The sequence below is a fragment of the Danio aesculapii genome, chromosome 20 (assembly GCF_903798145.1).
Source record: "Danio aesculapii chromosome 20, fDanAes4.1, whole genome shotgun sequence".
In the NCBI taxonomy this organism is placed as follows: domain Eukaryota; kingdom Metazoa; phylum Chordata; class Actinopteri; order Cypriniformes; family Danionidae; genus Danio; species Danio aesculapii.
The window spans coordinates 55,095,932-55,122,860 of NC_079454.1; the positions used below are offsets into that span (position 1 = coordinate 55,095,932).

Sequence of the window (26,929 nt, forward strand, 5' to 3'; positions counted from 1 at the left end):
ATAAGAATATTATTTAGAATTTATAAACTCTCAGAATATTTATTGCTAGGAATATAAGACTATAATCTCAGAATAAAGATTGTTTTGTAGCTACAGTAAACAGAAAATACGTTCATGGTTAAAAACGACAGCTGCTACATTCTACTGTAAAGTCATTTAGCAATTAATTTATGTATTTATTTTATTTGATTATATGTTATTTGATGAAGATTTTTGCTAGGAAATATATGACTGTGTTATATCTCAAAATAAAGAACGTGTTTTTGTTTTTAAAAACACACAGAGGTGGCGGTCGAGCTCATCGTACAGTGTGAGTCTCTCACATATACAGCGATTCTAGAACATATATACTTAGTATTTACGGTAAAACTTACAAAAGACTGCTGTGTTTGCTATAATTTCACCATTAAAAATGCTGTCATTTAGTATTTTATTTACTTATTTGTTTATTTAGTATATATAACAATATTACTCTGAATTTTGTTGTTGTTTTTAAACTGCTACTGTATACAAAAAATACGTCAATTTTCATGGTTAAAAAGCGACAGCTGCTACATTTTACAGTACAGTCATTTAGCGTTTTATTATGTTATTTGATGAAGATTCTAGGAATATATGACTGTGTTATATCTCAAAATAAAGAACGTTTTTTGTTTTAAAACACACAGAGGTGGCGATCGAGCTCATCGAACAGTGTGAGTCTCGCACATATACAGCGATTCTAGAACATATATACTTACTATTTACAGTAAAACTTACAAAAGACTGCTGTAATTTTACCATTTATAATGATACATTTTATTTATTATATATAAGAATATTATTTAGAATTTATAAACTCTCAGAATATTTATTGCTAGGAATATAAGACTATAATCTCAGAATAAAGATTGTTTTGTAGCTACAGTAAACAGAAAATACGTTCATGGTTAAAAACGACAGCTGCTACATTCTACTGTAAAGTCATTTAGCAATTAATTTATGTATTTATTTTATTTGATTATATGTTATTTGATGAAGATTTTTGCTAGGAAATATATGACTGTGTTATATCTCAAAATAAAGAACGTGTTTTTGTTTTAAAACACACAGAGGTGGCGATCGAGCTCATCGTACAGTGTGAGTCTCGCACATATACAGCGATTCTAGAACATATATACTTACTATTTACAGTAAAACTTACAAAAGACTGCTGTGTTTGCTATAATTTCACCATTAAAAATGCTGTCATTTAGTATTTTATTTACTTATTTGTTTATTTAGTATATATAACAATATTACTCTGAATTTATAAACCCTTCAGAATATTTATTAATAGAAAACAAGACTATAATCTCAAAATAATTTTTTTTGTTGTTGTTTTTGAACTGCTATTGTATACAAAAAATATGTCAATTTTCATGGTTAAAAAGCGACAGCTGCTACATTTTACAGTACAGTCATTTAGAGTTTTATGTATTATTTTATTTGATGAAGATTCTAGGAATATATGACTGTGTTATATCTCAAAATAAAGAACATTTTTTGTTTATTATTGTTTATTTTTTGTATATTATTTGTTTATTATTATTATTAACACACAGAGGTGGCGGTCGAGCTCATCGAACAGTGTGAGTCTCGCACATATACAGCGATTCTAGAATATATATACTTACTATTTACAGTAAAACTTACAAAAGACTGCTGTAATTTTATTATTTAAAATGATACATTTTATTTATTATATATAAAAGGATTATTTAGAATTTATAAACTCTCAGAATATTTATTGCTAGAAATATAAAGCTATAATCTCAGAATAAAGATTGTTTTATTGCTACAGTTAACAGGAAATACGTCAATTTCATGGTTAAAAAACGACAGCTGCTATATTCTACTGTAAAGTCATTTAGCAATTTATTTATGTATTTATTTGATTTGATTATATGTTATTTGATGAAGATTTTTGCTAGGAATATATGACTGTGTTATATCTCAAAATAAAGAACGTTTTTTTGTTTTAAAACACACAGAGATGGCGGTCGAGCTCATCGTACAGTGTGAGTCTCTGATATCCAGCGATTCTCTCTAATATATGCTCAGTATTTATGGTAAAAGCTTTTTAAGAGTATACTATAATCAGCTGCTGGTAATATAGTAGGGAAACAGTTAGAGGTGAAATAAATGACACTAATGTAGAGTGTATTGAAAGCATGCATCTACACACTATATGAATATCCAGCATCAGTGTTGTGCTGTAAGTGTTTTTGGGCTGGGCTGAGCTGTAGTTTTTGCATGTGTTACTCAGACGGAGATTGACTGAAGCGTTGCAGATTTTCCTGCTGGTGCACACTTTAATAGCTGGATATTACTGAGCCTCAAATCTCAGGATACCACACATAATCGCATCCATTATAACTTGAAAATGAAGCTGGCAGGTTATGACTCACACTTTTCTCAGAATATCAGTGTGTGTTTTGTGAGAAGCGGCCTTCAGGAGCACACACACTGTACTGTCTGAAAGAGGCTTCTGAAGGAGGAGAAGCACACACACACATACACAGCAGATGTTCTACACAAACTATGTGTTCGGCATGCTGATATGATATCTAAGGTGAATCTGAGATGGTGCACTGTGGTTACAAGGATATTTAGATTGGTTTGCTTTTATCATGTTGCTATGTGGTTGCTAGGATATTTAGATTGTTCTGTTTTTTTAATCTGTTGCTATGTGGTTACTAGGGCAGTCTGGGTGTTGTTTTTGCATGTTGCTATGTGATTGCTAAGATATTTTGATTGTTCTGTTTTAAACTGTTGCTATGTGGTTGCTATGGCATTCTAGGTGTTGCTTTTACATGTTGCTATGTGGTTGCTATGATATTTTGATTGTTCTGTTTTTAAACTGTTGCTATGTGGTCACTAGGGGATTATGGCTGTTATTTTGCATGTTGCTATGTGGTTGCTAGGATATTTAGATTGTTCTGTTTTTTTAATCTGTTGCTATGTGGTTACTAGGGCAGTCTGGGTGTTGTTTTTGCATGTTGCTATGTGGTTGCTATGATATTTTTATTGTTCAGTTTTTAAATGGTTGTTATGTGGTTGCTATGGCAATCTGGGTGTTGCTTTTACATGTTGCTATGTGGTTGCTATGATATTTTGGTTGTTCTGTTTTTAAACTTTTGCTATGTGGTCACTAGGGGATTCTGGCTGTTATTTTGCATGTTGCTGTGAGGTTGCTAGGATATTTAGATTGTTCTGTTTTTAGAACATTGCTTTTTGTTGCTAGGGCATTCTGGCTTTTGCTTTGCATGTCACTATGTGGTTGCTAGGATATTTAGATTGTTTTGCTTTCTTTTTATGACATTGCTTTTGGTTGCTAGGACATTCTGGGGGTTGTTTTTGCAAGTTGCTATGTGGTTGCTAGGATATTTAGATTGTTTTGCTTTTATCATGTTGCTATGTGGTTGCTAGGATATTTAGATTGTTCTGTTTTTTAAACTGTTGCTATGTGGTTACTAGGTCAGTCTGGGTGTTGTTTTTGTGTGTTGCTATGTGGTTGCCAGGATATTTTAATTGTTTTGCTTTCATCATGTTGCTATGTGGTTGCAAGCATATTTTGATTGTTTTGGTTTTTAGAAAAATGTTTTTGCTGCTAGGGCATTCTGGCTGTTTTTTTTTTTTTTTTGCATGCTGCTATGTGATTGCAAGGATATTTTGATTGTTCTGTTTTTTAAACAGTTGCTATGTGGTTGCTATGGCATTCTAGGTGTTGCTTTTACATGTTGCTATGTGATTGCTAAGATATTTTGATTGTCCTGTTTTTTAAACGGTTGCTATGTGGTTGCTAGGGAATTCTGGGTGTTGCTTTTACATGTTGCTATGTAATTGCTAAGATATTTTGATTGTTCTGTTTTTTTAAACTGTTGCTATGTGGTTGCTAGGGCATTCTGGGTGTTGCTTTTACATGCTGCTATGTGATTGCTAGTATACTAGTATATTTTGATTGTATTGTTTTTTAAACGGTTGCTATGTGTTTGTTGGGGCATTCTGGGTGTTGCTTTTACATGTTGTTATGAGGTTGCTAAGATATTTAGATTATTCTGTTTTTTAAACTGTTGCTACGTGGTTGCTAGGGCAGTCTGGGTGTTGTTTTTGTATGTTGCTATGTGGTTGCTAGGATATTTTGATTGTTCTATTTTAAACTGTTGCAATGTGGTTGCTAGGGCAGTCTGGGTGTTGTTTTTGCATGTTGCTAGGATATTTTGATTGTTCTGTTTTTTAAACTGTTGCTATGTGGTTGCTAGGATATTTAGATTCTTTTGCTTTTTAGAACATTGTTTTTGGTTGCTATGGCACTCTTGGTGTTGCTTTTGCATGTTGCTATGTGGTTGCTATGATATTTTGGTGGTTGCTATGATATTTTGATTGTTCTATTTTTTAAACAGTTGCTATGTGGTTGCTAGGGCATTTTGGGTGTTGTTTTTGCATGTTGCTATGTGGTTGCTAAGATATTTAGATTGTTTTATTTTTTTTAAACTGTTGCCATGTGGTTGCTAGGGAATTCTGTGTTGTTTTTGCATGTTGCCTTGTTATTGCTAGGATATTTTGGTTGTTCTGTTTTTTAAACCGTTGCTATGCGGTTACTAGGGCATTCTGGGTGTTGTTTTTGCATGTTGCTATGGGATTGCTAGGATATTTAGACTGTTCTGTTTTTTAGACTGTTGTTATGTGAATTGTTTTAGAATGTTGCTGTTGGTTGCTAGAGTGTTCTGAGTATCGCTTTAGCATGTTGCTAAGTGGTTGCAAGGATATTTCCATTGTTCTGTTTTTTTTAAACTTGCTATGTGGTTACTAGGGCAGTCTGGGTGTTGTTTTTGCATGTTGCTATGTGGTTGCTAGGATATTTAGATTGTTTTGCTTTTATCATGTTGCTATGTTTTTGGTAGAATATATTGATTGATTTTCTTTCTTTTTATAACATTGCTTTTGGTTGCTAGTGCATTCTTGTTGTTGCTTTTGCATGTTGCTATGTGGTTGCTAGTGTTGTTTTTGTATGATTCTCTGAGGTGGCTATGGTGTTGTTTTAACATTGCTCTGGTTGTTTTTGTTGTGTTTATCATGCTTTTCTGTGGTCATCAGTGTGTTCTGATCTTTGAACATTGCTATGGTGTTGATAGTATTGTGGTGTGATGGTCTGTGGTCATCATTAGTGTGTTGTCTGTGAGATTTTAACAGGTTTCCATGTTGTTGCGTCTTGCTGTGTGTGTGCTTTCAGTAAACACACATGTGGGCATGCAGCTGCTGTATTTGTGCACAGTTTAACTGGTGTCCTGATCTTCTGAATGTTCATCTTCAGACTCTTGAAGTCTTGTGGGAAGAGCAGGCGTGTTGGAGGCCATTGTGTTTGTGGTGTGAAATCACACCGAGAGATAAAGTGTCTCTGTGCGCCATTGAGAAGAAAGTGTGAATGCGATGAGGATGGCTTTTCTTCAGTCATACTGAACGTGTTAATGCATTGCGCTCGTATGTGCTTCATGCTGGCGTCTGGCACTCAGAATGCAACTCTGCTTTTCACAATATGCTGAAGGACGGAAGTGGAGTGTGGTTTTATCCAGTCGCCTACAGTGTTGTCAGTTTATTTCATCATTTGCAAAGGTTCACTGAAGGTAATGATGCATGATGAGAAACATAACATGAGATATATCCTAATAAGTGTGCACAAATGTATCATTTTATAGTCATTTTTGCTACATAATAAATATTTAGGCTTAACGAAGATTCTTCAATTGTAGTACTATATTAAACTACGCTTACTGGCCACTTTATTAGGTACACCTGTCCAACTGCTCGTTAATGCACATTTCTAATCAGCCAATCACATGGCAGCAGCTCAAAGCATTTAGGCATGTAGACATGGTCAAGACGATCTGCTGCAGTTCAAAGCGAGCATCAGAATGGGGAGGAAAGGGGATTTAAGTGACTTTGAACGTGGCATGGTTGTTGCTGCCAGACGGTCTGCTCTGAGTATTTCAGAAACTGCTGATCTACTGGGATTTTCACGCACAACCATCTCTAGGGTTAGCAGAGAATGGACAATAGAAGATTGGAGAAACGTTGCCTGGTCTGATGAGTCTCCATTTCTGCTGCCACATTCAGATGCTCGGGACAGAATTTGGCCTCAACAACATGAAAGCATGGATCCATCCTGCCTTGTATCAGCGGTTCAGGCTGGTGGTGGTGGTGTAATGGTGTGGGGGATAATTTCTTCGCACACTTTGGGTCCATTAGTACCAACTGAGCATCGTGTCTTGACCATGTCCATCCCTTTATGAGCACAGTGTCTCCATCTTCTGATGGCTACTTCCAGCAGGATAATGCACCATGTCATAAAGCGTGAATCATCTCAGACTGGTTTCTTGAACATGACAATGAGTTCACTGGACTCAAATGGCCTCCACAGTCCCCAGATCTCAATCCAATAGAGCACCTTTGGGATGTGGTGGAATGGGAGATTGGCATCATGGATGTGCAGCCGACAAATCTGCAGCAACTGTGTGATGCTATCATGTCAATATGGAGCAAAATCTCTGAGGAATATTTCCAGTAGCTTGCTGAATCTCTGACACAAAGGATTAAGACAGTTCTGAAGGCAAAAGCGGTCCAACATGGTAATAGTAAGGTGTATCTAATAAAGTGTCCCGTGAGTGTATATACAGCATGCAAATAAGCATCTCAATTACTTATACTGGTGTGTTCAAGTCATGTCAGACAGATTGTTGTTATAAATTTCTGCACATGAACACCACTGTAAAGTCATAAATGTGAATGATAAACTGGGTTTTCTGAGGGCATGTCTATGAGGAAAGTTAAGCATCTGTATTAATGGTACATTTGCTAAAATTAATCGAATCGTTATTCTTTGTCATTAACAATAACAATCTAAGTTGCATCTTCTAAACTGCAACATATTTGTGCAGTTATGAAGGATATTGGACAATTTGTTTCGCAGAAACTATATAAACTGAATACAAAAAAGCAAAATCTCCATAATTTGCATTGCATGGGTTGTGTGTTGCTATAAGGTTGCTAGGATGTTCTGAGTGTTTTCAACATGTCACTATTTGGTTGCCATGGTGTTCTGAGTGTTTTTTGCATATTGCTATGGAGTTACCAGGGTGTTCGGAGTGTTTTTTTATGCTGCTATGGCTTTAGTAAAGTGTGCTGGGTGTTGTTCTTACATGTTGCTATGAGGTTGCTAGGCTGTTTTGAGTGTTGTTTTTGTATGCTGCAATGGGGTTGCTAGTGTGTTCCGATTGTTGTTTTTGTATATTGCATTGCATGGGTTGTGTGTTGCTTTAAGGTTGCTAGGATGTTCAGAGTGTTTTCAACATGTCACTATTTGGTTGCCATGATGTTCTGAGGGTTTTTTGCATATTGCTATGGGGTTGCCAGGGTGTTAAGAGTGTTTTTTTATGCTGCTATGGCTTTAGTAAAGTGTGCTGGGTGTTGTTCTTACATGTTGCTATGGGGTTGCTGGTGTGTTCCGAGTGTTGTTTTTATATGTTGCTATGGGGTTGCTGGTGTGTTCCGAGTGTTGTTTTTGCATGTTGCTATTGGGTTGCCAGGGTGTTTCGTGTGTTGTTTTTGTATGTTGCTGTGGGGTTGCTAGTGTCTTCTGATTGTTGTTTTTGTATGTTGCTATGGGGATGCTAGTGTGTTCAGAGTGTTGTTTTTGCATGTTGCTATGGGGTTGATAGTGTGTTCCAATTGGTGTTTTTGTATGTTCTATGGGGTTGCTAGTGTGTTTAAAGTGTTGTTTTTGCGTGTTGCTAAGCGTTTGATAGTGTGTTCCGATTGTTGTTTTTGTATGTTGCTATGAGATTGCTAGTGTGTTCCGAGTGTTGTTTTTGTATGTTGCTATGGGGTTGCTGGTGTGTTCCAGCTTGTTTTTGCATGTTGCTATGGGGTTGCCAGGGTGTTTTGAGAGTTGTTTTTGCATATTGCTATGGGGTTGCCTAGGTTTTCAGAGTGTTGTTTTTTTATGCTGCTATGGCTTTAGTGAGGTGTGCTGAGTGTTGTTCTTACATGTTGCTATGGGGTTGCTAGGGCATTTAGACTGTTGTATTTGTGTGTTCCTATAGTTTTAGTAGAATGTTCTGAGTTGTTTTTTATATGTTGCTATGAGGTTCCTTGGGTGTTCTTAGTGTTGTTTTGTTTGTTACTATTGGGGGTGTTTTAAGTTGTTATGTATGCTTCTCGTATGTAAGTAATCTGTGTTTGTTTGTGAAGGTTGTCTTTAGTCACTGTGGTATTGGTGGGGTGCTCTAAGTGTTTTTAATGGTTACTAAAGTGCTAGTAGGGTGTTCTGAGTGTTGTATGTTGCTATGGTCACTTTAGCATTAATATGGTGTTCTGGGTGTTCTTTTGTATGTTGCTATGGTGGTTATGGTGTTAGTAATGTGTCCTGGGTGTTTTTTATAGGTTATTATGGTCACTATGGTGTTAGTACGGTGTTCTGTGTGTTGTTTTTGTATGTTTATATGGTGGCTTTGTATTAGTAAAGCATTTAGAGTGTTGTTTTCTATGCTGCTACTGTATGTTGTTACTAGGATGTTCTGAGTCTTATATTTTTATGTTGCTATGGTGGCTATGGCATTAGGGTGTTCTGGGTGTTGGTTTTATTTGTTGCTCGGGCTATGGTGTTAGTAAGGTGTTCTGGGTGTTGTTTTATAGGTTATTATGGTCACTATGGTGTTAGTAGGGTGTTCTGGGTATTATTTTATAGGTTATTATGGTCACTATGGTGTTAGTAGGGTGTTCATGGTGTTGTTTTATATGCTGCTATGGTGGCTGTGATGTTAGTATAGTGTTCTGGGTGTTGTTTTATAGATTATTATGGTCACTATGGTGTTAGTAGATTATTCTGGGTGTTGTTTTATAGGTTATTATGGTCACTATGGTGTTAGTAGGGTGTTCTGGATGTTGTTTTATAGGTTATTGTGGTCACTATGTTGTTAGTATAGTGTTCTGGGTATTGTTGTATAGGTTATTATGGTCACTATGGTGTTAGTAGGGTGGTCTGTGTGTTGTTTTTGTATGTTGCTATGGTGTTAGTAGGGTGTTCTGGGTGTTGTTTTGTATGTTGCTATGGTGGCTATGGTATTAGTAGATTATTCTGGGTGTTGTTTTATAGGTTATTATGGTCACTATGGCATTAGTAGTGTGTTCTGGGTGTTGTTTTATAGGTTATTATGGTGTTAGTAGGGTGTTCTGGGTGTTGTTTTGTATGTTGCTATGGTGGCTATGGCATTAAAAGGGTGTTTAAGGTGTTGATTGTATAAGTTGCTATGGTGGCCATGTTGTTAGTGGGGTGTCCTGGGAGGTGTTTCTGTATGTGGCTACAGTGGCTGTAGCGTTAGTAGGGTGTTCTGGGTATTGTTCTTATATATTGTTATGGTTTTAGTAGGGTGTTCTGAGGGGTGTTTTTATATGTTGCTATGGGTGGCTTTCACATTAAAATTGTGTTCTGGCTGTTGTTTAAAATGTGGCTATGGCATTAGTAGGGTGCTGTAGGTATTATGTTGAATGTTACTTTGTTGACTATGGTGTTCTGGGTGTTGTTTTTAAATGTTGTGATGATGGTAAAGGTGTTAGTAAGGTGTTCTAGCTGATGTTTTTATATGTTGCTATAGTGTTCTGGGTGTTGTATTGGTATGTAGCTATGCGGTTGCTATGGTGTTCTAAGTTTTTTAACATGTTGCTTTTGTGTTGTGAGGGTGTTGTTGTAACTTTGCTGGGTCTGCTGTTGATCCTCCGTCAGGTGACGAGTGAATTCACACACACTGACAGCAGCAGCAAGATTCACTGCTCAACAGCTGTATAGGGCAGATTGAGAATTACAATAATAAAAGTGTGTGTGTGCGTGCGTGCGTGTTTGTTTGAATGTGCATGTATGTTTATGTGTGTGTTTATGAGAGTGTGTGTGCGTATATGTATCTCCTTCAGCTCTCGCACACTTCACATAACTCTCGGCTACATTAATAAACACACAGATTACAGTAGACTCGAGGCTCCAAACGTTTGTGGAAATGGAAATATCCGCCGAGTTGAACTTCATTTACGTAACACAGATAAACAGCAGCTGATTATAAAACATACAGCAAACATCTGCTCAATAATGTCTGTGAGTGGAGTTATAAACACATCTGATCCCAGAACAGTCCAGATATATATATATATATATATAAACTGATTAGAGTGCATCAGCAGTGTGTGTGTGTGTGTGTGTGTGCGTGCGTGCGTGCGTGTGTGTGTGTGTGTGTTTGACAGGATGATTGACGTCTGTCTCTGTGTGTTTGTGATGAATAAATGAAGTTTTTGTTTTCCATCATGTTGAGCAGCACTTCAGGCTGTTCATCTGTACTTCAGCTCAATAACAGGCCTTACATTTACTGCAGTGCTGTAAATCTGCTCCAATATCGACTGCAGCAGAACATCATAATGTCTGAGTCCAGTAAACATCCACACACACTGATTTATGCCCCAAACACACTCCTTTAGGGAGGAACAGCAGCAGATTTGAGCTTTTGCCGTTATTGTATGGACAATACAAAACTCTTTTATTTTATTTATTATTTTTATTTTTGTTTATTTAAATTTTTATTTGATTGATTTTTGTTTTATTTGTTTTCATTATATGAAATGTGCACATTTTGTCTTTTATTTGTTATTAGTTATTTATTTTATTATTTTTATGTAATTTTTTTAATTGACATTTAAAATTGTATAATTTAGTTTAGATTATAATTCAAATTTTAAACAAAAATAATAACAACAGAATAAAATAAATTAATTATTTTTTAAAGTATTGATTATTTTATTTTATTCAGTTTTTATTATTTTTTATTTAATAACTTATTTATTTTTTTTATTAATCTTTTACTTTATTTAATTTTATGTGTAATTTTTTTTACAATTATTTTATTTTAATTTATGTTTTCTATTTTGCTTAGTTTTATTTATTTGGGCATCACAGTGACGCAATGGGTAGCACGATCGTCTCACAAGCAAGAAGGTCGCTGGTTCGAGCCTCGGCTGGGTCAGTTGGCGTTTCTGTGTGGAGTTTGCATGTTCTCCCTGTGTTGGTGTGTGTTTCCTCCAGGTGCTCTGGTTTCCCCCACAGTCCAAACACATGCACTATAGGGGAATTGAATATGCTAAATTGGCTGTGGTGTATGTGTGTGAATGGGTATTTCCCAGTGTTGGGTTGCAGCTGGAAGGGCATCCACTGCGTAAAACATATGCTAGATAAGTTGGCGGTTCATTTTGCTGTGGCAACCCCTGATGCATGAAAAAATGAATAAATTATTATTTATTTATTTTATTTATTTATTTTACTATAATGTTTTTTAATTTAATTTTAAAAATATTTTATTTTATTTTTTTATTTGTTGTACTTTAATTTTATTTTATTTTATTATTTATTTTTAATAAATTTAATTGACTTTATGTATTTTATTTATTAAATATTTTATTATTTTATTTCATACAGATTTTATTTTTAAAAATTTATTTACATGTTTTATTTTATTCATTATTTACTTTTTTTAATTGTAATATTTAAATAATTTTTTACATTTATTTTATGTTATTCTGGTTTTTATGGAAGCTCGTTTCAGCAACTGAGTTAAGAAAATTCTATTAATTATTAATTAATATTTAATTTATTTAATTAATTAATTAAATTAATTATTGTGACCTTTTTATCTTTGAATTCTGATAAATAAAGTCGCAATTGCATGAAATAAAGTCAGAATTGCGAGTTATGAAGGAGTTTCCTGTTATGGAGACCTTAAATGGAGTGTTAAAGATGAATTAGCCCATTCATTCATTTTCCTTCTGCTTAGTCCCTTTATTTATCAGGGGTCACCACTGCGGAATGAACCACCAACTATTCCAGCATATGTTTAACACAGCGGATGTCCTTCCAGCTGCAACCCAGTACTGGGAAACACCCATACACACTCATTCTCACACACACACACACACTCATACACTACGGCCAATTTAGTTCATCAGTTCCCCTATAGCGCATGTGTTTAAATTGTGGGGGAAACCGGAGCACCCGGAGGAAACCCACACCAACACGGGGAGAACATGCAAACTCCACACAGAAACACCAACTGACCCAGCCGAGGCTCGAACCAGCAACCTTCTTGCTGTGAGGCCACAGTGCTAACCACTGAGCCACCCTAAAAAGGAATTCTAAAGTGTTAAACTAAGCACTCATTCCCCCCTGTATACAGCAGTGAAAGAGCAGCGCTCATCTGGTTTTCCTGCTGCTGGTGGCCGTGCCGCTCCTGTTGAAAGCTGTAAAAGCACATCTTCCCCTGGGTTTGGCTTGCGTTTATCTTGTGTTTATTCTCCGCTATTATCCTCTAATGCAGCTCCGGCCTCCGTACGGCTCATCTCTGTAAAAGCCTCGTCCTTGTGCTGTTTTTCCTGACCGACTCTTTCATTACAGCAGAAACCCCTGCATGTGTGTGTGTGTGTGTGTGTGTTTGTGCTGTTTCTGATGCTTCAGTTTTGCTCATTAAACTCTGCAGAAGCTGAGGATGAGGATGAGGAGCTGAGAGGATGAAGAGCCGACTGTAAACTGCATTACTGACGGACTGGACGCTTATTCCTCTCAGCAGAAAGTCACATATGCAGGCGCTCTGTGTGCTGTTACCCCTGCGTCAGGATGGAGATGATAATAATAGTGATATATTAAAACTAGGCTGCACGGTGGCGCAGTGGTTAGCACGATCACCTCACAGCAATAAGGTCGCTGGTTTGAGCCTCGGCTGGGTCAGTTGGCATTTCTGTGTGGAGTTTGCATGTTCTCCCCGTGTTGGTGTGGGTTTCCTCCGGGTGCTCCGGTTTCCCCCACAGTCCAAACACATGTGCTATAGGGGAATTGATGAACTAAATTGGCCATAGTGTTTGAGAGTGTGTGTATGGGTGTTTCCCAGTGATGGGTTGCGGCTGGAAGGGCATCTGCTGTGTTAAACATATGCTGTAATAGTTGGCGGGTCATTCCGCTGTGGTGAAACAGTCAGTGTGGATGAGTGCTGAGTGGTCTTGAGCAGTGTTGTATAAATAACTCTCCTCCTCCTCCTCCTCCTGCAGATCCTCCCGCAGTGGAGCCGGTGTTCCTGGAGGTCCGGCAGGGTCTGTCCCGCTCCGTCAGTCTGCTCTGTCGTGTCCTGCGGGCTCATCCGTCTCGTGTGCTGCGGTTCGAGTGGCGTCTGGGCTCTCGGCTGCTGCACGCCGGACACTTCGACTCGCGGGACGACACCGAGTACAGCGTGCGCAGCCTGACCCGCGAGGCGTACGGGGAGTACACCTGTGACATCATCAATGAGGCCGGACCGGGGCGCTGCACATTCCTGCTCACGGGTGAGAGAGACATACACACACTCAATACAGGATATAACACTCTAATGGCCCGTTTCCACTGACTGATACAGTACAGGTCAGTACGGGTCAGCTTTATCAGGCTTGCGTTTCCACTGCTAAAAGAGTACCAATGGTGGGCATGGAGTACGACAGAAAGTTTCAGTCGAGGTCATTCTCGCTGGAGGAAATGTCTACAGTAAAGCTGTACGGGTCGCTCACATATCATATAAGCAGCACTCACAAAACAGAGGCTTTACACACATAAATACTGTATAAATGTTCATTACTAACCTTTCATCAACATGATTAGATTATATCTGCAGATCAATGACAGTGTGAAATAACCTACTGTAACGGTTGTAATTATATTAAATAAATGAACAAATATGAACACACCATACCTGTCAACATCATTATGTGAAAATAAGCCCACCATAATAAGGGGTTCACCCCCCCTTTCAAGAGTTCCCACTTAGATATGCTTGGCGTATAAAGCAGGTTTGGCATGCTGTCCCGGGAGAGAACCCTGAGCTCGGAGATATTTGAGCCCAGGGTCGATAAGCATATCAGGAGATCCGAGATCGGGTAGGTCTCGAGAGCTCCCCCTTTAAAAAAGGGGAGAAAAAGGAGGAGATGGGGTGGAAGGGGGGATTCTTCCAAACGAAGATAGAAACAGTAGGGAGAAAACGATCCATTTATAGTAAACTAGGATCACTCTGATTGGATTATTACTGATTACAGATGAGTGGCCAGACGTGCTCAATCATATCACGTGCTCCTCTCCAAATTAGTTTATGAAACTTCACTTAAAAAATCCCTAAATTACTAAATCTGTTCATTTGGAGCTGTCTGATTGTAAATAAACAGTTAAATGGTCAGTAAAATGTTTTATTATTATTATTTACAACAGAAAATATTAAATAGTATACATTAGCAGCAAATACATTAGCAAACAGTTCAGCTTATTAAAATCAATAGCTATTATAATGAAATAGAATCAAGCTCAAATCTCATTAATCTTCACTGTATAACTCACACATCCTGATTAAAGAGCAGCGAATGAATCTCTTATTTAATTTCTTATTTACATTAAATAACAGGTGTCACTTTAAAAGTGCACAGATCGTCGGCGCCAGTGGTGTAGTGGTTAGTGCGTCGGCACATGCACTCAGGTGCTCACGGTGACCCGAGTTCGATTCCCGCCTCGTGGTCCTATGCTGATCCCTCCCCTCTTTCTGCTCCCCATGCTTTCCTGTCAATAATCTCTACTGTCCTATACATTAAAGGTGAAGACCCTGAAAAATTATTAAAAAAATAAATAAATGCACAGATCTAACGTTATAATGAAGCATTCGATTGCTTTCCTGACTTTTTATGCTCATTTAAGACGAATTTAGTTGTGTTTGAAAAAAAACCCATCAAGGGGTATCTTTTATTATTATTATTTTATTACTAGATATTATTATTATTATTTATGTGTATATGTCTGTTCAAACACGCACTCACAACCCAGACTTTCACTCTGCTTCAAATCGCGTGTACAGAATTCAGTTGGGATACAGCGTCTATTGATCACTATGGAGCGCGTCAGCTGACAGTCACGCACCGCTATATGACTGTATTGAGGATTGCATGTGAAGAGGAGATGGCACTTGTAATGAAAAGGAAAGGGAATCCTGCTGTTTTATATTTATTTCAAAGTGTTTTCATGCCTAAACAAAGTGAAAGCACAGAACAGACTCGCATTAAGAGCAAGAGGCGGCCCCTGGTGGTTCGGCGGTATGGGTTGCGTATAGGGAGGCTCGACTCTTTAATGTTTATTGCCACTCTTCAAAGACTGAATATTTGGGAGAAATACGGGAAAATACTTTTACAGGATGATAGCAGGATAGAACTGTAAAATACGGGAGGATCCAGGGAAAAACAGGAGGGTTGACAGGTATGGAACACACACAAACCTTTACACTCACCGATATGTTACCAATTACAGATAAGCTACACACAGCAGACATTAAGTCCTTATTTGGGCTCAAAAACAACAGGAAATGTAGCTCGCAGTCAGAGCAGAGCTCTCATCTGTGTCTGTCATCTTCAGCAGCACATGTAGCCTCTGTTAGAGAGTCATTCCCTCATTCCCAGTTCATAATAGTCCAGAAGCTGATGATAAGAGTTAATCAGAGCAGTGTGTTCATCTTTTAGGCTGCTGAAAGAATCATTCTCTCCTTTGTTTTTTCATGCTTCACTCTCACGTTTGTTCATTTCTAAAAGGATCGGATGTCAGAAGCTCTTCAATAATCACGCGCATGTTATATAGATGTGTACACAAGCGTACGCAAGAAAGTAACACTCACAACTCAGGGTTCAACGATAAGGATTTTTTCTACTGGTTCAGATTTTTATTTGCACTGCCAAAATTTTCCCTGGCCCCACCACAAAAAGAAGCTAATAGCTATTTCTTAGCCACATATTTTAAATATTGTGTCAAAAGTATAATTATAAACATACACTTTTTATTCAGCATATATATTTATTTATTTATTTATTTATTTATTTATTTATTTATTTATTTATTTATTTATTTATTTACTTATTTATTTATTTATTTATTTATTTATTTATTTATGTATTTACTTATTTATTTATTTATGTATTTACTTATTTATTTATTTATTTATTTTTTATTTATTTATTTACTTATTTATTTATTTATTTATTTATTTACTTATTTATTTATTTATTTATTTATTTATTTATGTATTTACTTATTTATTTATTTATGTATTTACTTATTTATTTATTTATTTATTTATTTTTTGTTTATTTATTTACTTATTTATTTATTTATTTATTTATTTATGTATTTACTTATTTATTTATTTATTTATTTACTTACTTATTTATTTATTTATTTATTTACTTATTTATTTATTTATGTATTTACTTATTTATTTATTTATTTATTTATTTATTGTTTATTTATTTACTTATTTATTTATTTATTTACTTATTTATTTATTTATTTATTTATGTATTTACTTATTTATTTATTTATTTATTTACTTACTTATTTATTTATTTATTTATTTACTTATTTATTTATTTATGTATTTACTTATTTATTTATTTATGTATTTATTTATTTATTTATTTACTTACTTATTTATTTATTTATTTACTTATTTATTTATTTATTTATTTACTTATTTATTTATTTATGTATTTACTTATTTATTTATTTATTTACTTATTTATTTATTTATTTATTTACTTACTTATTTATTTATTTACTTATTTATTTATTTATTTATTTATTTACTTATTTATTTATTTATGTATTTACTTATTTATTTATTTACTTATTTATTTATTTATTTATTTACTTATTTATTTATTTATGTATTTACTTATTTATTTATTTATTTATTTATTTTTTATTTATTTATTTACTTATTTATTTATTTATTTACTTATTTATTTATTGATTTATTTATTTATTTATTTATGTATTTATTTATTTATTTATTTACTTATTTATTTATTTATTTACTTATTTATTTATTTATGTATTTACTTATTTATTTATTTATGTATTTATTTATTTATTTATTTACTTATTTATTTATTTACTTATTTATTTATTTATTTATTTACTTATTTATTTATTTATGTATTTACTTATTTATTTATTTACTTACTTATTTATTTATTTACTTATTTATTTATTTATTTACTTATTTATTTATTTATGTATTTACTTATTTATTTATTTATTTATTTATTTATTTATTTACTTATTTATTTATTTACTTATTTATTTATTTATTTGTTTACTTATTTATTTATTTATGTATTTACTTATTTATTTATTTATTTATTTATTTATTTATTTATGTATTTATTTATTTATTTATTTATTTACTTATTTATTTATTTATTTATTTATTTCGGCAGCTGGGGTGCCGGGAAAAAAAAGTTAAAAAACAGACGGTAAATTACAAAAATTTACCAGAAATTTTAATTCAAGGAAACATCTGTAATTGAGTTCGTTATTTTATGGTAAATGTCTGTAATATGGAAAATAACAGATTTTTTACAGTGAATATATTATAAGCTAAAACTTTCTATTGACACCCACAGATGTATAAATCAGAGAGGTCAGACTTTCTCATACAAAGCCTCATTTCAGTTGTCAAGTTTTGTAAAAATCTATTTATTGAAGTAATCAATCTACTAACAAAACCTTGGCTAGAATGCTGCATTATAGGCTCACATTATAGAGAAATAACAGATGAACCAGTGTTGTGGCAAGAAATCCACCCCTGCTGTAAACTGCCGCCCCCTCTGAAATGTGCACATATTAACTTAATTTTTTTTTATTATTAATAATAAAGTTATGACAAATAATGACAGTGACTGAGGTGAGTTTCATGAATGGAACCTTTATCTTCCAGAAGATATATATTTAAATAAATAGATTGAATTTAAATACATTACTGATTAGATTAATTAAAGTGAATGGTCAAATGTGTGGTTTACTTGAAAACTACAACAATTTTTTGTTTTTCGTTTATTTAAAAACCCCCAAAATGCCTAATTTTAGAAACAGGCTCATTACATCAGTCTAGACTACAGACAATATTTATATTTTTCATTTATTTGTAAAGCTAGTTTTAAAATGCATTTCACTTGTTCTTGCTTGATCCATTAAAATGATAATCATATGAGCCTACGTTTGAATCAATTATGGCTTTTGATTTTATTAAAATGTAGACTAAGAGTGTTAATGAAAGTCTAATAAGGGGGTGCCTGCATTTTACTGCAGGGGTGCATTTCTCGTCACAACACTGGGACTGCAGTCAGACCATGAAGCAGATCAGTGTTGATCTTTCTTTTCTAGGTGACGGTGCAGAAATGAACAAAACAACAGGCCTAATACAAAATAATTTGATGATTATCAGATGGTAACTTCTGTCAATTTTCCTAACGGATAAGCAGCACTAGGTAATATTTCAGCATGCTTTCACTTTCGCATTAGACATGAAACTCATTTGCCAGAAGAAATGACATCCTGCCCTGCTCATAATTCTCTCTTCGTATGTCTAATACACAACCCTAATACACTGTGATATAGCCTGGTTCGTTAGTTTGTTGGATCGTTTTGTTTTCTCACTACAATCGAGCCGTTCAATCGAGCCGAGACCACCTCATTCAGGTGATCTCGGACCGATTGATTTGGCGCGGATCCCACGCGATTGCGGGATATGCCAGACAAACCATGCTTACTGGGCAAACGAGACAGGTTCCGAAACAAACGTCTGGGTGTGAAAGCACCCTGTATTTGCACGCAGTTGACAATTAGTCACAGCCAAATTAAACTTTAGTGACAAGGCAGCACTGGCCCGATCGGGCCAGTTGCCATTCTCTATACTGTCCCGAGCGTCTCGCACGCTGGCCCCGGGCCATCGGGCAGTCCTTATTGTCGAGCCCTGCACTTTAGACGGGCTCATAAAACAACAACAGGACACTGCAGGTTTTGTTCTTCTTGGCTTTGTGGCTGTTCATCAAGATGACGACAAGGTTTGTTTGAGCTCGCGTCGACTTTGGCTTGTTGTTATATGTATATATTATTATGGTGTAATGTCTCGGCTGTGTATTTTAAAAATGGCGCTTCCTTTGTTTTCATTCTCATTCATATTCTGACGTTTGTCTGTAAACCAATAGCGCTCAGCTGCGTGTCTAGCTCCGCCTTTTGGTTCCATTTTGTCGTGCTAGGTACCCTTTCAAAAGGGTACCCAAAAAGTGGTACGGTGCGGTTTTGACAGTGGAAACTGTGTACAACCCAAAAAGTGTTGCTTTGTGCCCCGCTCTCCCCAATCTCTCCGGCCCCTCATTTGGGATGCTTTTCATGAACTGGCCCCCATGACAAACTAATTGAAGAGCCCTGCCACAGTGTAGAGTGTGATATTTCATGAGGCAGTGATACACTTTGATAAATGCGGAGCAATGTGCATTACCTTAGATTCTACATTTTTACACTAATGTATTGATCTACAGTGTGTGTGTGTGTGTGTGTGCGTGTGTGCGTGTGTGCGTGTGTGTGTGTGTGTGTGTGTGTGTGTGTGTGTGTATGTGTGTGTGTGTGTGTGCGCGATTGTTGTTTTCAGCAGTCTCTTAGCAGACCGCGTCCACCAGATGGTGATACGTCTATAAACAATAGTATAATTGGTAGAACGAGACTGGAGAAATTAGCATAACTACACTGACGGCTAGTTAAAAACACACGGCTGATCCCCACAGATGCTGGAGATCATGGAGATTCTCTTAAAGGCACAGTACACACTGAGTTGACCAATCAGCGCTCGCCTTTCTAACATGACTGGGTTTGGGGAATGCGTGATTGTGTGTACTGATGTTAGTCTTTAGGTTGATGCTAACACTGACAGAAGCTGTCAACATCTACAAAACAGGATTATATAAAGAGGACTAAACCACAGCCTAAAGCTCTCTGGAGGACAGAACAGTACAAACATGTGTAAATGTGATGCATGTAAACATACAATATCAAAAATACATCATGCTAAAAATGTGAGAACGGTTTAAGAGGAACTGTATATAATCATATTATTTATATATTATAATAGCTGTTATGTGCTATTAATCATGTATGATTTATTAATTTATGTTAATTTAACATTTTTTCCTTAAATAAAACTTTAGTTTGTTTATTCAGTGAATCGTTTACTGGAGACTCACTCTGAATCAGTCATTTGATTCAGTGGGTCATTAACAGGGGACTTGCTATGAACAGATCATTTGAATAAGCGAGCTATTAATTGAAGACTCGCTCTGAATGAATCATTTGAATCAATGAGCTGTTAAATGGAGATTCACTCGGATTTAATCATTTGATTCATTAAGCTGTTCATTGAAGACTCACACTGAATGAATCATATGAATCAGTGAGTCGTTCAATGGAGATTGGCTCTGAATGAATCATTTGATTCATTAAGCTATTAATTAAAAACTAACTCTAAATGAATCATTTAAGTCAATGAACTGTTAAATGGAGATCCTCTCAGATTTAATAATTTGATTCATTAAGCTTGTAATTGAAGACTCGCTCTGAATGAATCATTTAAATAAGCAGGCTATTAATTGAAGACTCGCACTGAATGAATCATATGAATCAGTAAGTCGTTCAATGGAGATTGGCTCTGAATGAATCATTTGAATCAGTGACCTATTAATAGAAAACACACTGAATGAGTCATATGACTCGCTCTGAATGAATCATTTGAATAAGCGAGCTATTAATTGAAGAATCGCTCTGAATGAATCATTTGAATAAGCGAGCTATTAATTGAAGAATCGCTCTGAATGAATCATTTGAATAAGCGAGCTATTAATTGAAGACTCGCTCTAAATGAATCATTTGAACAAGCGAGCTATTAATTAAAGACTCGCTCTGAATGAATCATTTGAACAAGCGAGCTATTAATTGAAGACTCGCTCTGAATGAATCATTTGAATAAGCGAGCTATTAATTGAAGACTCGCTCTGAATGAATCATTTGAATAAGTGAGATATTAATTGAAGACTCGCTCTGAATAAATCATTTGAATAAGTGAGATATTAATTGAAGACTCGCTCTGAATGAATCATTTGAATAAGCGAGCTATTAATTGAAGGATAGCTCTGAATGAATCATTTGAATCAGTGACCCATTAATTGAAGACTCGCTCTGAATGAATCATTTGAATATGTGAGCTATTAATTGAAGACTCACACTGAATGAATCATTTGAATATGTGAGCTATTAATTGAAGACTCACACTGAATGAATCATATGAATCAGTGTTTTGTTAAATGGAGACTTGCTCTGAATTAATCATTTGATTAATTAAGGTATTAATTTAAGACTCTCTCTGAATAAATAATTTGAATCAGTGACCTATTAATTGAAGACTCGCTCTGAATGAATCATTTGAATCAGTGAGTATTTAACTGGATGCTTGCTCTGACGAAATCAATTGATTCAGTGAGCTATTAATTGAAGACTCACTCTGAATGAATCATTTGATTGAGTGTGTTGTGAAGTGAACACTTGCTTTGAGTTAATCAAATGAATCAGTGAGTTCTTAACTGGAGACTCTCTCCGAAATAGTTATGTAAATCAGTGAGTTAATTGAATCGTTGGCTGGAAACTCGCTTTGAATGAATCATTTGAATCAGTGAGTCAGTAACTTGAGATTCGCTCTGACCAGACTGATTAAAAGTAAAGATCTGACTTGTAATCTGTAATCTTTTAAGGTGGATGGCTTGTGTAGTGTATATGGATGGTGATTGTGTGTGTGTGCGTGTGTGTGTGCGTGTGTGTGTGTGTGTGTGTGCGCGTTTCTCCAATGGTTTTCTCCATCTGCTAGCGACCCTCTGCCAGACTCCTCGTCCAGCTCCTGATAGCCTCAGATCTGGAGCTCCGCGGGTGTAATGGATCTGCGTTTGTTCTCAGTGTGTGTGAAGAGCTGCAAACACACACATACACACACATGCCAAAAAACCATTCATTTACTTCTGTAGATACAGATCTGCTGTACTTACAGTGTATGAGAGCAGCATTAAGCCTCATGTCGTAACATCTCAGCATCAATACAGCAACTGTGCCTGAACATGTTATATTAAAGAGCCCCTATTATGCATTATAAAGGTCATATTTTGGTTTTGGGGGTCTCCAACAACATGCTAATCTGCATGCAAGGTCAATAAACATTTTCATGGTCTTATAATCTGCATTTATTTATCCCAATGACTCCCATATGAATCGTCCAGCAATTCATTTGTTCCCATACCCCTCCTTAGCGTGATGCTAATCTGCACTGATTGGTCCGACGACCCAGTCTGTTGTGATTGGTCGACTTTGTTGATGCACCTTTGGCAGTGATTACAGCCTCAATCTTTCTGAATATGATGCCACAAGCTCGTCACACCTGTCTTTGGGAATTTTCGCCCGTTCCTCTTTTCAGTACCTCTCAAGCTCTATCAGGATGGATGAGAAGCGACGGTGTACAGCCATTTTCAAATCTCTCCAGTGATGTTCAATAGGATTTAGCTCTGGGCTCTGGCTGGCCACTCAAGGACATTCAGAGTTGTTGTGAAGCCCCTCCATTGATATTTTGGCGGTGTCCTTTGGGTCATTGTCCTGCTGGAAGATGAAGCGTCGCCCCAGTCTGAGGTCAAGAGCACTCTGAAGCAGGTCTTCATTCAGGATGTCTCTGTACATCGCTGCATTCATCTTTCCCTCTATCCTGACTAGTCTTCCAGTTCCTGCTGCTGAAAACATCTCCACAGCATGATGCTGCCACCACCATGCTTCACTGCAGGGATGGTGTTAGCCTAGTGATGAGCGCTGCCTGCTTTTCTCCAAACGTAACGCCTGGCGTTCACTCCAAAGAGTTCAGTTTGAGTCTCATCAGAGCAGAGAGTTTAGATTCTGATGGTCTGAGAGTCCTTCAGATGCCTTTTGGCAAATTCCAGGCAGGAAGTGTCTTCAGTCTGGCCACTCTACCATACAGGCCTGATTGGTGGATTGCTGCACAGATGGTTGTCCTTCTGTAAGGTTCTCCTCTCTCCACAGAAGAACGCTGGAGCTCAGACAGAGTGACCATCGGGTTATTGATCACCTCCCTGACTAAGGCCCTTCTCCCCCGATCACTCAGATTAGATGGCCGGCCAGCTCTAGGAAGAGTCCTGGTGGATCAAACATCTTCCACTAACGGATGATGGAGGCTGATGTGCTCATTGGAACTTTCAGAGCAGCAGAAATGTTTCTGTAACCTTCCCCAGACTTGTGCCTCGAGACAATCCTGTCTCGGAGGTCTACAGAAAATTCCTTTGTCTTCATGCTTGAGTTGTGCTTTGACATGCACTGTCAACCCCGGGACCTTATATAGACAGCTGTACAGTAGTTGCTAAGGTGTTCTGGATAGTTAATGGAGAAGATTAAGATATTATTCCAGGTAGTTGCTATGACACTGCTAATGTGTTGCTATTTGGTTGCTAAGGTAAACTTTGTGGTTATCGAGGTGTACTGGGTGGTTGTCTAGGTCACACCTGACAACATTCAGATCATAAAATCCGGGAGATTGTATCTGGGGTTGCGCGCAAAGTGAAAAGGGGGTGGGGTGGAGGGGGGGGGGGGGTGCGTGTGAACTGAAGAGCGGGTATGAGGACGGGACATGGGGACTGAACCAAAATCATAAATCACCAAAAAGCTAGCCGGACTGTACTGAGAAGCGGGCGGCAGGTGTTTGGGGTGGAATTCCGTGAGTTTTCCGGGAGACAAAACAATATGGGAGATGGGTCTGAAATACGGGAGACTCCCGGGAAAAACGGGAGTGTTGGCAGGTATGGTCTAGGTGTACTGGGTGGTTGTCTAGGTGTACTGGGTGGTGGTTGTCTAGGGTATTCTAAGTTGATGCAAATGCATTGCTATGCAGTTGCAGTGGTGTTGCGTGTCGTTGTCTAGGTGTTGCTATGCAGTTGCTAATGTGTTATTGGACATGATTATAGCCTATTGCAAACGGCTGTTAAGGTGTTGCTATCTGTTTGCTAAGGTAAACTGTGTGAATGTCTGGGTGTTGCTCTGCATTGGCTAGGTTATTCTATGTTGATGCTAAAGCATTGCTATACAGTTTAAGTGGTGCTCTATGCAGTTGCTAAGGTGTCCTAAATGGTTACTGGACGTGATTGAGACACTATTACGTGTGGCTGCTTGAAGATTGTTAAGGTATTGCTAATTGGTTGCTATGGTAAACTTGGTGACTGTTTAGGTGTTGCTAAGGTATTGTGTATAGTTATAAGACATGCTTAAGATGTAATTCAGGGTGGTTGCTAGTAGACTGCTAAGGTGTTGCTATCTGGTTGCTATAGTAAACTTGGTGGTTGTCTGGGACTCGGTATTGCTATCCATTGGCTAGGGCATTCTATGTTGATGCTAAATCATTGCTATGCAGTTGCAGTGGTGTTCCATGTGGTTGCTAAGGTGTTGCTATGCAGTTGCTACTGTGTCCTATTTGGTTACTGGACTTGATTAAAATGTTATAGCAGGTGGTTGCTAGTAGACTGCTAAGGTGTTGCTATCTGGTTGTTAAGGTAAACTTCAACATAGGCTCATTCTGAAAACGTAGTCCTACAGAAATTTCTAGAGACCGCGAATTACGTAGCCAGAGGTACGTATGGCAGCATTTAACTTTTAAACGAACACTACGGGGCGGTGTGACGCTGTTCCTTTTCGCGCTTACCAGCTGACTGCTTACCTTCGTATGGACGGCATTTAGCGAGTCCGGTGAAGAGCGGTTCCAGAAAGCTGATAAGACAAAAACAAAATCCAAAAAAATAAAACAAACAAGTAAATAACAGGGTGAGAATGTGGTAAAATCTGAAAACATGGTAAAAACAAAAATCAGACAAGGGCTTTTTTTATTATTAGTTTGGAAACGTGTTGGTTGGGTTTGGGGAAGGGGTAGGGTGGGTCAATTAATCGTTCGCTTAGTCAAAAAATCTGTTAAAAAGTCAGTCGACAGTGTCCTCTGGTGGGTTTACGCGAGAACAGCAGGTGTGAATGGCACTCGCAAGGGAAAATTGAGATCTCAAAAAGCATACACAGCAGCCTCTTGTGGATTCACGAAAACAGAAACTGCAGAAAAACGTGCCGTCGGTCTCCAGAAACGTCTGTAGAGGTACGTTTTTAGAATGAGCCTGGGTTGGTAAACTTGGTAGTTGTCGAGGTTTTGGGATGCAGTTGCTAAGGTATTGTGTATATTTACAGGACATGCTTGAGATATTACTCTGCTTGGTCGCTAGAAGACTGCTAAGGTGTTGCTATCTGATTGGTAAGGTAATTTTGGTGGATATGCAGTTGCTATGCATTGGCTGGTGTATTCTAGGTATTCTAGTTGTTCTGAATGGTTGCACAGGTGTTTCTATGTAGTTGCTAATTTAAGGTGTTCTGGGTGGTTATAAGGGCATTACTATAGCATTCTCATTTGAAAGATAATACAGATAATACATTTAACCAGTTCAATAAACCAGTTCAAACCAGTTATTGCAAAATGAAAATTATTAACTACAAATTTTTATAGTTTTTTTTCCTCTTAATTTTTCCTGTTTATTAAAATTTGATATAACATTTCTCCCCAATATATTAATTTGTCTGTGCTAATTGTCTGATTAGTTGTCTTTGGTACTGACTAATCTAATGTATCTGCACACACATATATTACTGTAAAGCATCCTGTCGATGATATTACTATAAAAGCGAGATCTGTGAGGGTGAACTCATTGATGCTGAACACCGTGTATATATATATCCAGTGCGCGTGTCCTGCAGGAGGTTTAGTTCAGAGGTGCTGGTTGTTTTAATCTCCTCTTAGATGCTGCGGCTCCTGCAGAGGATCTCCGAGATCTTCTCTAGCAGGAGGTTTTTCTCGGTCAGTTTAAAGCAGATCAGAGGTGTCCCGTTGAGACTGGAGCTCTGGCCAGCTTTCAGGGCTCCGGCATTGAGCCAAACACACACAGAGCAGATCTGGGGACCGACTGAGTGGACATCTGCAGGTCTGAGTCCAGAGGAAACTCTCCAGAACAACACACACACACACACACGTTTTGGAATATCATATAAACAAATTGCTTAATGGAAACACCAAGATGTGCGTAAAATTCAAATCAGAATTAATAGACCTCCTGTGAAATTTTAAAAACATTTGGTTTGGTTTGGGGTGTTAGAGTGTAAAGCCAAAATAATATGCGGCAATATATGTGGTATGTCTTTATTTTGCATTAAAATATACACAGACAATTTTGGCTGAATTGTTTTGTAGTTTTCAGGACTATCAGGGTGGTTGCTATGGTGTTGCTATGTGGTTGTTAGGGTGTTCTGTATTGTTCATAGGATATTTTGGTACATTTTGGTGGTTACTATGTACTAAATAGTTGCTAGGTCGTGGCTATGTGACCGTGGGGCTGCTCAGATGTTTTAAAAAGTTGCTAGGTTGTTGCTATGGTGTTTCCGGCGTTGCTAGGATGTTATAAATAATTGCTAGGTGGTTGTTATGGTGTTCTTGGGGTTGCTAGGACATTATAAATAGTTGCTAGGTGGTTGCTTTGGTGTTCCCAGGATTGCTAAGATGTTATAAATAGTTGCTAGATAGTGGCTGTGGTGTTCTTGGAGTTGCAAAAAATTTATAAATTGTTGCTAGGTAGGTGGCTGTGGTGTTGGGGTTGCTAAGATGTTATAAATAGTTGCTAGGTGGTTGTTATGGTGTTCCTGGGGTTGCTAGGATATTATAAATAATTGCTAGGTGATTGCTGTGGTGTTCATATGGTTGCTATGATGTTCTAAATAGCTAGGTAGTGGCTTTGGTGTTCTTGGAGTTGCTAGGATGTTATAAATTGTTGCCGGGTAGTGGCTATGGTGTTCTCTGGCATGCTAGGATGTTATAAATAGTTGAAAGGT

General features: G+C 36.8%; 1 protein-coding gene across 1 annotated transcript in view; it reads left to right on the top strand.

Moving 5' to 3' along the window:
* The window catches only part of LOC130247429 (MAM domain-containing glycosylphosphatidylinositol anchor protein 2-like), a 201,241-nt gene that overhangs the window by 150,584 nt on the left and 23,728 nt on the right, over positions 1–26,929 (top strand). The window contains 1 exon segment of the mRNA XM_056480650.1: positions 13,150–13,419. Coding sequence (XP_056336625.1) covers positions 13,150–13,419 — 270 coding nt within the window.